At 38.9% G+C, this 14,187-nt stretch overlaps 1 protein-coding gene across 1 annotated transcript in view; it reads right to left on the reverse strand.

The window, feature by feature from the left end:
* The window catches only part of CNTNAP2 (contactin associated protein 2), a 2,220,467-nt gene that overhangs the window by 1,495,993 nt on the left and 710,287 nt on the right, over positions 1-14,187 (reverse strand). The window contains exon 4 of the mRNA XM_070460949.1: positions 4,837-5,030. Coding sequence (XP_070317050.1) covers positions 4,837-5,030 — 194 coding nt within the window. The remainder of the gene's footprint in view (positions 1-4,836; positions 5,031-14,187) is intronic.

Genomic DNA, 14,187 nt, shown 5'->3' on the forward strand with positions numbered 1-14,187 from the left:
CGCCCATCTTTATAAGCAGCCATCATTAGAGCAGACATATTTAGGGCAGCCATCTTTGTAAACTGTCTGAGTGAATTATAAGCATCACTATGAACAAAGCTAGTGGAAGTGATGGAATTCCAGTTGAGCTATTTCAAATCCTGAAAGATGACGCTGTGAAAGTGCTGCACTCAATATGCCAGCAAATTTGGAAAACTCAGCAGTGACCACAGGACTGGAAAAGGTCAGTTTTCATTCCAATCCCAAAGAAAAACAATGCCAAAGAATGCTCAAACTACTTCACAGTTGCAATCATCTCATCCCCTAGCAAAGTAATGCACAAAATTCTCCAAGTCAGTGGAGAGTACGTGAACCATGAACTTCCAGATGTTCAAGGTGGATTTAGAAAAGGCAGAGGAACCAGAGATTAGATTGCCAACATCTGTTGGATCATTGAAAAAGCAAGAGAATTCCAGAAAAACATCTACTTCTGCTTTACTGACTATGCCAAAGTCTTTGACTGTGTGGATCACAACAAACTGTGGAAAATTCTTCAAGAGATGGGAAAACCAGACCACCTGACCTGTCTCTTGAGAAATCTGTATGCAGGTAGGAAGTAGCAGATAGAACAGGATATGAAACAACAGACTGGTCCCAAATTGGGAAAGGAGTTCATCAAGGCTGTATATTGTCACCCTGCTTATTTAACTCATATGCAGGATACATTATGCGAAATGTCATGATGGATGAAGCACAAGCTGGAAACAAGATTGCTGGGAGAAATATCAATAACCTCAGATATGTAGATGACACCACCCTTATGGCAAAGAACTAAAGAGCCTCTTGATGCAAGTGAAAGAGGAGAGTGAAAAAGCTGGCTTAAACCTCAACATTCAGAAAACTAAGATAATGGTATCCAATTCCATCAATTCAGTTCAGTTCAGTTGCTCAGTCATGTCCGACTCTTTGCGACCCCATGGACTGCAGCACTCCAGGCCTCCGTGTCCATCACCAACTCCTGGAGTTTACTCAAACTCATGCCTATTGAGTCAGTGCTACCATCCACCCTGTCAGCTTCTGTGATCTCCTCCTCCTCCCTTCTTCAATCTTTCTCAGCATCAGGGTCTTTTCAAATGAGTCAGTTCTTTGTATCAGGTGGCCAGAGTATTGGAGTTTCAGCTTCAACATCAGTCCTTCAAATGAATATTCAGGACTGATGTCCTTTAGGATTGACCAGTTGGATCTCCTTGCAGTTCAAGTGACTCTCAAGCGTCTTCTCCAACACCACAGTTCAAAAGCATCAGTTCTTTAGGACTCAGCTTTCTTTATAGTCCAACTATCACATCCATGCATGACTACTGGAAAAACCATAGCTTTGACTAGATGGACCTTTGTTGGCAAAGGAATGTCTCTGCTTTTTAATATGCGGTCTGGTCACCATCACTTCCTGGCAAATAGGTGGGGAAACAATGGAAACAGTGACAGACTTTATTTCCTTGGGCTCCAAAATCACTGCAGTTGGTGACCATTGCCATGAAATCAAAAGATGCTTGCTCCTTGGAAGAAAAGCTAAGACCAACCTATACAGCATATTAACAAGCAGAGACATTACCCTGCCAAAAAAGATCTGTCTAGACAAAGCTATGGTTTTTCCAGTAGTCATGTATGAATGTGAGAGTTGGACTATAAAGAAAACTGAGCGCCTAAGAATTGATACTTTTGAATTGTGGTGTTGGAGAAAACTCTTTAAGAGTCCCTTGGACTGCAAGGAGATTCAACCAGTCAATCCTAAAGGAAATCAGTCCTAAATATTCATTGGAACAACTGATGTTGAAGATCAAACTCCAATACTTTGGCCACCTGATGTGAAGAACTGACTCATTTGAAAAGTCCCTGATGCTGGGAAAGATCGAAGGTGGTAGGAGAAGGGAACAACAGAGGATGAGATGGTTGGATGGCATCACCTACCAAATGGACATGAGTTTGAGCAAGCTCTGGGAGTTAGTGATGGACAGGGAAGCCTGGTGTGCTGCAGTCCATGGAGTTGCAAAGAGTTAGACACAACCGAGCAACTGAACTGAACTAAACTTAACTAGTCCATTATGAAAGGAGAGGATTTAACAGTCTCTCAATTTTGGAAAGAAAATTTTACAGAAACAGAAATCTGAAAGATAGTTTGGAGTCTGGCTGCAGCTCTTCAAATAACTGCATTTTAGAGAGAAAATAATGATTGCTCTACTGGAAGAGCTTGTGATCTGAGCCTTACATGTCTATGCCCAGTTAGTTGGTCTGTTGTTTGTTTAGTCACTCAGTCAGTATATCTTTCTGCTCAACTTTAAGGAAGGTCCTTTTTAATTTTCTGTTTTACCATTGTTTTTCACAATCGACCTCCTACATGCCCATTTGGTAGTAGTAGTGTTAGTCACTCAGACTCTTTGCGATCCCACAGACTGTAGCCTGCCTGGCTCCTCTGTCCATGGGAATCTCTAGACAAGAATACTGGAGTGGACTGCCATTCCCTCTCCAGAGGATCTCAACCCAGGGATCGAACCTGGGTCTCCTGCATTACAGGCAGATTCTTTACCATTTGAGTTATAGGAAAGACCTTCATACCCATCTTACCTACGCTGAAAACCAATCTACAATAGGGTTCTCAGTGCTAACTACACATTAGAATGACTGGGGGAGCTTTAAAATCTCAATGCCTAGGTTTCATCTTAGACTATCAATTCCAAATCTCTGGAAATGAGACCCAAACATCGATGTTTTAAAGCTTTATAGGATATTCCATTGTGTATCCAGGGTTGAAAACCACTTTTTTTATATATATAAATTATGCCTGATACTTAAACTTAGCTTAATTGTGAGATGAAGACTTTCCATGAAGCGAAATTTTCCTTCCTACTTGCTTCCTACAATTTACACATCCCAATATACAAATGTTCTTGCCAAGCGATCAAAGCTTAATAGAACTTATTTCTAAAGGACTACTCTGGCATATGTATGTTTTATAATCAGAGTATTATATCCTTATTTCACATGACAATTATGATCATGGACAACTGCTGTGGAAATGACCACCTACTCAAGTTCAGAGCACTAAACTCTGCCTGCTCACAAAAATTACTTAAGAGTTTTAAGCTATAACCTTTCTGGAAGTGGGCCCTGATCAGGTCAAAAATCCCCAGAATTCTGTCTAATACATAAATTAAAAACAAATTCCTCCCATTCCTCCTCCTCCTCCTCCTCCCATCTCCTCCTTTTTGTTTCTTATTGATGGCTTTACTTGATTTCGGTTATGACTGCCTTTTAAAAAAATTAAAATATATCACTTAAAATTTAGTATTTTATAACATATATAATTAATTTGTACATTGTGAATATTTGATTGAATACACAAAACTTTCCAATTTAATTAATATAGTTTTAAGAGTAAATGGATCAAACTACCTTTTTTTCTCAGAATAAAAAATAAATAAATAAAATGCCTACAGATCTGTAATAGGGGTTTAAACTACCATTATGAATATTTTCTTTCCTATATCACTGCTCCTACTCCTCTAAATTATTTCTTCATAATTTCAGCATTTTACTCAAATTGAAGTAAAAAATATCAGAGTCATTAATATAAAATTCTACTTACATGATTCTAATTTAATTTGCTTGGGTGGGTCTGGCATTCATATACTTTAAATTCTTCTCAGGCAACTCAAAAGGGTAGCCCAGATTGAGACTGGTTGCCCTAAGCCTTGGATAGAAACTGCAGCCTAAAGAAACATTCTTCAACCAACAAGAATGTATGAATAAACAGCTTCTTGGTGGTTTTTAACACATAAATACAGACAAGTGCACACACCTTAGAGAGAGGACTAGTAATATTTTAAAATATTTAAAATTGAGAAAGGGATGCTCACCATGGTGTTTGATGTACTCCAAAGCTATGGTTGGTCTTCTGTTTGCTTTTTCTTTAAAACTATTTTTCTACCTTATTTGCCTCTTCATACATATGGTTGATAGCTAAGGAGTGGTTCTAAACCCCTTCATGAGGACATTGGCTCCTGGAGACTAGCAGAAAACCTTTTGTAAAATGAGCGCTTAATTGTATTAAATTCCCCCTTCACCAAAATCTAATAGATTGACATTCCCCCACTGCTTCTTTGGAGCAGTCTCTCAAAGCTATCTGAGGTGCTGCGTCCCAGGCTGGAGCTTCATTTTGCCCCAAACAAAACAACTCGCACTCTCAAGTTGTGCATCTTTTTCAGTAGACAGAGGCAAGTAAGAGTTTTTGTTTTTTTCTTCTATTTACTTAATTCTCAGTTCAGAATTTGCATAATTTGTACCACTGCAGATCTGTGCTACAAACTAAAATACACTTACTTGAAACATTGTGCTTAAAGAATTCTAGTGTTCTATCATTATTGAATTATTTACCTATTTTTTTTTTCAGCTTTCAAAATAGTTTTATTGGGTGGTCGTATTGTCTGTGAAATACACCGGAGGTTGGTGAAGGAGACACCCATTGCATTGACTTTGCAAGATAAAGGTTTTTCATCACTAAGAAAAGGCTTGTGGTGGGGCAGGGTAGGGCATACTGGGTTTGGATTCATTTTCCCATCTTCTCTTGCTTAGCTCACATTTCTTTTCTCTCTCAGCAAGTACCAGAGGACACACACACACAAGAAACAAAAAATAGCAAGATCAATCTCCAACCACTTCACTCCCAAGCCCTTCCCCTGACTGCACTAGGGATGGGAGGAATCAGATAGCTACTCCTCAGCCAAAGAACACACCAGAATCCACTACCATTTTCAAATGTCTGCAAACTCAGTTCTGTGTCTTTTTCTGACAGTGACTCACCCAGATATTCCCATCCTGATGGTAGGGTTTCCAGTTTCTCCCAGTGTCACTGTACAGCATGCGATATTGGGTCACCCAGTCTGAGCTGCTGTATCTTCCTTGAGTTGCTATGGCACTGATCTGCTTCCGATTGCCAAAGTTAACCTGAAGCCACTGATAATGGTCACTGTCTGATGGAGACCATCCCCCGGCACCTGAATAAGGTAGAGACAAGAGGAGGGAAATAGGTATTTAATGTTGAACTTCTACAATTGACAATGGATCATTCTACATCTCTTAATTGGCGTTGGAAGTACTATATTTCACAGATACATTATTAACTGTCCTTTATAGATGCCACGGGGATTTCAACTAATATTCTTCTAGCAGGGTAACATTGACACTCTGACCTCTTTATGGTGTAATTATGTGCTCATTTTCTCCTGAGCAAATGTCTTCATAATTCCTCAATTAGATCTTATTAGTACATGTCAAACTGTAATTGGCTGAGGCTTGATCAATTTACCATGAATTCTTCAACTAAAAATCACTAGGAAAAGATATGCAGCAATCTAGTATTTCCTCATGTAAGGATTTATCTTTAAGCAGATCATAAATGAAACAAAATGCAACTATACACAACTCTAAAATATATTTTTACTTTAGAAAGTTCAGAGTTGAAAGAACACTACTAGCTCTCAAGATTAAGCCTAATCTTACATCCACTCCTGAGACCTAAGATATATAGTAAATTAGTCAATATGTTCACTAACACTTAGAGCTATACAACCAATGACTCTAGGTGAACACATTTCTAGGAAAATAATTCGAGTCACTAAATGAAGTGAAGCTTCTTTTGGTAAAACAAAATAAATGACTGGCAAAGAGTAAGAATGTGAAAATATCCATGAGAGAAACAGCACTAACACAGAACAAAAAGACTCCTAATTTATAACAGTATGTGAAACAACTATGATTGCACATAAATAGATTACAGAAAATATGGCATGATGCTTAGTTCTAAGAAGCAATATAATTTTTTGAGTGAGTTTGATTACTAATGGTAGTAAATAATAGGAAAATATTCAACAAATTATCCAATGCACAGTATATGAGAACATATGCCTCACTTTTCAAATAAGGAATTTAAAAGCTGACAGTAAAATAATTTATTTTATGAAGTCTATGCTAATAAAGATCATTTTGCAAATCATCAGTGATATATCATTCATATAATGATATTTACAGGGCTTATTTCTGCTCTCAACTATGATAGAATACCTCTCCCACCACAATGAATTACAAACCTGACAAAATGTATAGGATTATACTTTTAAGATATTAGACAATACACCACATTGGACTCTGATTCATGAGATAAGATACACAAATGAAATGAGCCCTGCCAGCTTCCTGGCTTTCTGCATGGTTCACTTTCCAGATCACGGCATAAAAGAAAATTCTGAACAGACACAGCAGCATCACTGACTTGAAGACAGAGCAGAATCAAAGCTCTCGAGGAATACAGAATTCGTAGGCAGAGTATCAGGGAAGGGGCAGATGTGAGGAGAAAGAACTTTGGGAATGCCCATAGGGTCTCCAGTGAGTATCTTCAGTTCAGATTTTGGATGAATGCTAAGCTGTGTATTTGCAGACCAAGACTTGACAAGACAAAGCGAAGTGAGACCTGAAATGAACAACAGCCAGAAGATGCACAGTCCTGGGAGTAGTTTGATTTCAGACTGGACAAGATTGAGAGAACTTGAACAACCCTAGGCATTCATTGGTGATCTCAGAAAGGGAGTAGAATAATTTTATCTTAAAATAAGGATTCTAATTCTAATCTTACTCTGAACACATCTGAAAAAGTAGTTGGTAATAAGTCTGAAAAAAGATCACGCTGATCCACAAATGAATTAACCCCTTGGTTGAATGAAATTCAACACTCCATTATGGAAGACTGGAGGTTTATTTTTCATGAGACTTTCATGAAAATATGAAAGAAACTCAACAACATTGAAGCCATAATGTCCAGCACAAATTTTTTTTTTAATATCAGATATGTGGTTAAGCAGTAAAATATGACTCGTAACCAGAGAAAAGTCAGTTAGTGGTAATAGACACAGATGATGAAATTAACAGACCATGACTTTACATGAGAGATTATAAATTAGTTGTGTTATTTGAACAAGAAGATACAAATATTGAAGAAACAAATATGAAACCTTAATGGAGAAAAGAAACAACAAAGGAAAACAACATGGGAGCTTTTGGACTAGAAATTATATCTGAAATAAAACATCGACTGAATGGGCTTAACAGCAGATTAGAAACTGAGAAGAAAATAGTGTGTGTTAAGCCTCTTCAGTCCTGTCTAACTCTTTGCACCCTCATGGACGGTAGACCACCAGGCTCCTACCTCCATGGGATTCTCCAGGCAAGAACACTGGAGTGGGTTGTCATTTCCTTCTCCAGGGGATCTTCCCAACCCAGGGATCAAGCCCAGGTCTCTTATGCCTCCTGCACTGGCAGGTTCTTGACCACCAGCACCACCAAACCGAGAAGAACACAGTAGTGTGCTCAAATACAGGGACCGATAAGCCATTCAGGCCTCAGCTCACAGTGGGTAATACGCCTTAACGATGAACAGCAGTGCAGTAACCTGCAGGATGACATTAAATGTCTTAACAACCATGCAAATGGAATGTGAAAAGCAGAAAGGGTAGAGACTGAGGCAGAAAAAAAAAAAAACACATTTGAGGAAATAATAGTTGAAAAATACAAGCCCAAATATCTGAGAAATTCACTGAAGACCAAGAAGAGTAAATACAAAGAAAAATACACCAAGACACACTATAAATAATTGCTCCAAAAAACATGCTAAAGGGAAAATCTTAAAAGTGTTCAGAGGGAAATAACATCTCAACAATGGCAGTGCAAGCCAGTGAACAAAGAAAGGAAGTGATGAAAAGAAAAAGAAAGTGTCAGTGTAAAATTATACATCTAGCAAAAATATCCTTCAAACACAGAAGCAAAATAATGATACTTAGGACAAATGCTGAGAAAATTCATCATCAATAGGCATGTTGTATAAGAAATGGAAATTTTTCAGCTGCAGGGAAAACTGGCCATGCTGAAATCACATGAAGAAACAAATGCTGAAAATGGTAAACATGTCAGTAAATATGAAATATTTGCTAATGTTTCTAAAATTTCTTTAGAAGATAATTGCTTAGAACAAGAATAGTAACAATGAATAAGAGGGTTTATAACAAATGTAGAAGTAAAATGTATGATTACAATAGCATGAAGGATATGAGGCAAGGAAAAAATGTACCATACTGAGTTTCACATTTGAAATGATTCAGTATTACTTGAAAGTAGTAAACCCTAGATCAAGGGTCTGCAATTTTTTCTCTAAGGGGTTAAACACTGAATATTTTAGGCTTTGCAGACCATGCTGCATCTATAACTACTAAACTCTGCTACTGTAGCATGAAACAGCCATAGAAGATCCAGAAACAAGATGTGGCTGTGATCTTTGGGTGGGGAAGATCCCTTGGAGAAGAGAATGGTTCAGTTCAGTTCAGTTGTTCAGTCATGCCGATGCTTTGTGACCCCATGGACTGCAGCATGCCAGGCTTCTCTGTCCATCACCAACTCCCAGAGCTTGCTCAGACTCATGTCCATCGAGTCGGTGATGCCATCCAACCACCTCATCCTCTGTTGTCCCCTTCTCCTCCTGCCTTCAATTTTTCCAGCATCAGGGTCTTTTCAAATGAATCAGTACTTCACATCAATAGTGGAATTTCAACTTCAGCATCAGTCCTTCCAATGAATATTCAGGACTGATTTCCTTTTCGATGGACTGGTTAGATCTCCTTGCAGTCTAAGTGACTCTCAAGAGTCTTCTCCAATATCACAGCTGAAAAGAATCAATTCTTCGGTGCTCAGCTTTCTTTATAGTCCAACTGTCACATCCATACATGACTACTGGAAAAACCATAGCTTTGACTAGACAGATCTTTGTTGGCAAGGTAATGTCTCGACTTTTTTTTTTTTTTTCCATTTATTTTTATTAGTTGGAGGCTAATTACTTTACATCATTGCAGTGGTTTTTGTCATACATTGAAATGAATTAGCCATGGATTTACATGTATTCCCCATCCCGGTCCCCCCTCCCACCTCCCTCTCCACCCGATCCCTCTGGGTCTTCCCAGTGCACCAGGCCCGAGCACTTGTCTCATGCACCCAACCTGAGGTGGTGATCTGTTTCACCCTAGATAATATACATGTTTCGATGCTGTTCTCTATGCTGTCTATGTTTGTCATAGCTTTTCTTCCAAGGAGCAAGTGTCTTTTGATTTCATGGCTGCAGTCACCATCTGCAGTGATTTTGGAGCCCAAGAAAATAAAGTCTGTCACTGTTTCCATTGTTTCCCCATCTATTTGCCACGATGTGATAGGACCAAATGCCAAGATCTTAGTTTTTTGAATGTTGAGGTTTAAACCAGCTTTTTCACTCTCCTCTTTCTCCTCATCAAGAGGCTCTTCAGTTCTTCTTCCCTTTCTTCTATAAGAGTAGTGTCATCTGCATATCTGAGGTTATTGATATTTCTCTTGGCAATCTTGATTCCAGCTTGTGGTTCATCTGTACCCTGCATATAAGTTAAATAAGCAGGGTGACAATATACAGCCTTGACACACTCCTTTACCAGTTTGGAACCAGCCCTTTGTTGAATGAGTAGAGAATGGATACTCACCCCAATATTCATGCCTAGAGAATTCTATGGACAGAGGAACCTGGCAGGCTTCAGTCCATAGGGTTGCAAAGAGTTGGACACAACTGAACGACTGACATGGAGAAGGCACTGGCACCCCACTCCAGTACTCTTGCCTGGAAAATCCCATGGACGGAGGAGCCTGGTAGGCTGCAGTCCATGGGGTCGTGAAGAGTCGGACACGACTGAGCGACTTCACTTTCACTTTTCACTTTTATGCATTGGAGAAGGAAATGGCAACCAACTCCAGTGTTCTTGTCTGGAGAATCCCAGGGATGGGGTCGCACAGAGTCGGACACGACTGAAGTGACTTAGCAGTAGCAGAATGACTAACACTTTCACTTTCATATATGAATTTGGGGGATACCAGTATACCTAGTCATCAGGGATACTAAATATATTTCCTTATCTGTTAGATAGTTCCAAACTTTGGAAAAATACTATACCCAGCTGTATATGAAGTTTTATATATGCATTACTAAAGGCAACAGGACGATTTTGGTTATTGAAATAAATAAGCAATTATTACTGTGAGTAACATAAGAAAAAATATGTACATTTGATTGACGCAATTTAGAATATTTCCCCTAGCTACTTTTGCAAAATGAATTTTAGAATAAATTCTGTTAATTTACCCTTTTTTTTTTTGCTGCATTACAATTTTCAAGAAAGAAGCAATTAACAGATAGCTACTTAATCTCATTTACCTCATTACTTAAATAAATGAATTTATGGTCAACTTTAAGGGAGGCAAAAGTCTAAAAGCAGTAAAAATATAAGTTCAAACTTATTCCTTAGCCAAAGGAATGTGAAGAGAATAGTGGTCAAGCTCCAGGGGCGGGCAAATGTCAGGCTTTCATGAGAAGCATGGTGGAAAGATCGATGGGACGTTCTCTGTGTCTCTTTCATCTCTCTCACAATGTAATTTGGGAAAGTTGATTACTTTGTTCATTTGCCTTGTGAAATGTGTAACCTCTATCGATCTAAGGATTAAGAATGATACCTCTTTCATGACAAAAACCTCAGGAAATGGTATATAAGAGAGCAGAAGGGCTCCCCCAAAACACCATGGAGAATATATGAAAGAGGACAGAAGTGCTTCCCAGTGGATACAGTGATGGCTCAAGGGAGCTAAGTGGAAAGTCAAAGAGGAGAAAAAGAACGCAGAAATAGTGAACAGTCATAAACTCTTAGATTCTAAGATGATTTAAGGATAACTCTTATCTAGAAATAATAGAGCCAAATTATCTATTAGGTAACTAATAAATTGTTACAGTGACTTGAAAGATGTGTCCTTACATAGAACCTCTATCATTCCCTAAACTCTGGGATGCTGTTCCTGCCCTACCTTTTCCTTCCTCTTTCTCCATCCTCCTCCACCCCTTCATTTCTCTCTCTCTTCTTTTTCTCTCTCTTGAATACACATATCTTCCCCCTCCACATATGTGTGTGTGCATGTTTGTGTGTGTGAACTATAAGATACTCAGTATTTGCATTCTGGATGTTCACCCCCACCGGGGTTACTTGAGTAAAGAATTATAATAAAAAACTTGGAGTAGTGGATGAAATCAGCACATCACTCTAAACTTGGAAATAGCTTATAACCGTGATAGCCATTTCCTCTTTGTAATTTGTAAATTTGTACCTCTGAGAGCTAACAGAAACAAGAAACTTTGTGTGTGGTTCAAGAGAGGGCGTGGAGTATCTTTTCCAGTGATAAATGGCTCCTGCATAAACCTGATGCCTAAGCAGGTGCCTGTAACACCAGAAGACTGCATGCCTCAATTCTAATTTAACAGAAAATAGTAGAAAAAATTCAATTAAAGCTAGAACTATCTTTAATAACTGGCTGGGAAAAATGTATCAGATGAAAAAAATAAATTGAAAAGGAGACTTGTAAGCCAGATAGCATTATGAGTTCAGGCTGGGAGACCTCCTGCTCTAAACACACAGAATTTTTAGATAAGATAGATAAAAAGAAAATTGAAAAGACATATCCAGGATCAAAAGGATGATAAGTTTCTCCATGCACAAGAAATGCAACCAAAATGCAAAATGGTAAGTAGGACCATAATCAATTCCTGCTGGAATCGGGGCTGGGGACAGGCAGAGACAGAGGGACACTGGGTTCCGGGGGAGTGTTGGTGGATGCACGTCTCTGTGTGTGTCACCAAGAGGAAGCCTGGGTCAGAGCTGAAAACCAAACTAACCCAGGACTAAGTTGCCTGTGAAAAGAGACTGAAGTAACTGCTTACTGACTTAGAGATACGGGTAACAGGAGGCTGTATGATCCAGAGGGTCCCAACCTCCAGATGCTAATGCCTGATGATCTGAGGTGGGACTGATATAATAATAATAGGAATAAAATGCACATTCAATTTGATGTACTTGAATCATTCTTAAATCCTTGCTCTCTCGCCCTTGTCTGTGGATAAACTGTCCTCCATGAAACTGGTCCCTAGTGCCCCAAAGGTAGGGGACCACTGCTACTCCAGGAATTTGGAAAACAGGCATATCGAAGGCAAGAGGAGGCACCCATTGGCTTGTTCACTGGACTTATGATTCCCTGGTAACACTGGCAGGCAAGGACACAGGGTCCTCCATGCAAAATGTGTTTCTGCACTGAGGACTGGGAAGCTAAGGAGAAAAATCACCAAAGTATAGGGAAGAAAAGGAAAGAGGGTGGGAGAGAAACAGCTGGCTGCAAAGAAGAACCTTAAAAAAAAAAAAAAGCAAAATCACAGGAAAAATATGCCATAAGTCAGCTAACAAAGTCAAAACATCAATGCAAATGTCTCCAGATATAATAGCAAGCGAGGAACAGGGGAAATAAAAGTCTCAGGTGCTCAAAAATATAACATAAGTAATGCCATCCATTAAAAATCAGCAGTAATGATCACATACAAGAGGGAGAAATAAAAGATTTACAGACAGATACTAAAAAGAACTAGAAAGTGATCTCAGAAGTAAAACAAGTAGACATTGATAGGAAAATAACCTCATGAGAGGAATATCCTGAAATTATCTGTGTGTTTCCTCACTCAGTCATGTCCAACTCTGTGACACTGTAGCCCACCAGGCTCCTCTGTCCAAGAGATTCTCCAGGCAACAATACTGGGGTGGGTTGCCATGCCCTCCTCCAGGGGGTCTTCCCAACCCAGGGATCGAACCCAGGTCTCCCACATTTCAAGCAGATTCTTTACCATCTGAGCCCCCAGGGAAGCAGGAGAATATTGGAGTGGGCAGCCTATCCCTTCTCCAGAGGAACTTCCCGACCTAGGAATCAAACTGGGGTCTCCTGAATTGCAGGTGAGCTACCAGGGAAGACATTGTATAACCATGTCGTGGAAGCTACTCAGCAATAAAAAAGAAAGGGCACTGGTACACATTACATCAGTTCAGTACAGTCGCTCAGTTGTGTCCAACTCTTTGTGATCCCATGGACTGCAGCTCGCCAGGCTTTCCTGTCCATCACCAGCTCCCGGAGCTTACTCAAACTCATGTCCACAGAGCTGGTGATGCCACCCAACCATCTCATTCTCTGCTGTCCCCTTCTCCTCCTGACTTCAATCTTTCCCATCATCAGGGTCTTTTCCAAAGAGTCAGTTCTTCACATCAGGTGGCCAAAGTATTGGAGTTTCAGCTTCAGTATCAGTCCTTCCAATGAATACTCAGGAATGATTTCCTTTAGGATGGACTGGCTGGATCTCCTTGCAGTCCAAGGGACTCTCAAGAGTCTTCTCCAACATCACATGTTACATGATCAGTCTCAAAATAACTATGCTGAGTGAAAGAATACAGGGAGAAAAAGTAAATACTGTATGATGCAAATAAAGTTCTAGGAAATGCAAATTGATATACAGGAATAAAAGCAGATCAACAGCTGAGTAGGGATGGGGGGCCAGAGGGAGAAGAAAGGAGTTGTAAAGTGGAAAAAGAAAACATCTTGAGGTGATGGATATATTCATTATATTGATTGTGGTGATGGTTTCATGGCTGTATACATTTATAAAAATGAGCAAATGGCACAATTTAAATAGGTATACTAGTATACATCAATGACACATCAATTAAACTGTGAAAAATTGTGGGAGTAAATAGACAAATAGGTTAAAGTGTGAATTTCAGTGATAAGCCTTGAAGTTCTAGAATAAAACAAAGGCATAGAATATAAGCATTTGAAGAAGTAATGACTGAATTTTTTTTCAAAATTAAAACAAAAAAATAAGATACCCCTCAAAAATTGAAAGGATCCTCTGAAAATTGTAAAGCATACATGAAGTGAGCATATTATGAAAAGTATGCAATGAGATACAAATGAAAGCTGTTCTAAAATAGTAAGATTGATGAACTGTGACATTTAAGAATGTAAGATTCAAGTATGTAAATTGTGAATTATCTCACTGATAAAGAAAAAAGAGTTGGTGTCTTAAGAAGTGATAAAATTTGCTTGCTAATGACTTCAGATTTTATTTACAGTGGGAATAAACAGATAGAAGGTGTGGTTATGACCTAGGATATACTTAATTAAGATATACTTAATCTACACAATTAAGATCATGGCATTCATTCCCATCACTTCATGGCAAAT

This window comes from Odocoileus virginianus, chromosome 1 (assembly GCF_023699985.2).
Source record: "Odocoileus virginianus isolate 20LAN1187 ecotype Illinois chromosome 1, Ovbor_1.2, whole genome shotgun sequence".
NCBI lineage: Eukaryota > Metazoa > Chordata > Mammalia > Artiodactyla > Cervidae > Odocoileus > Odocoileus virginianus.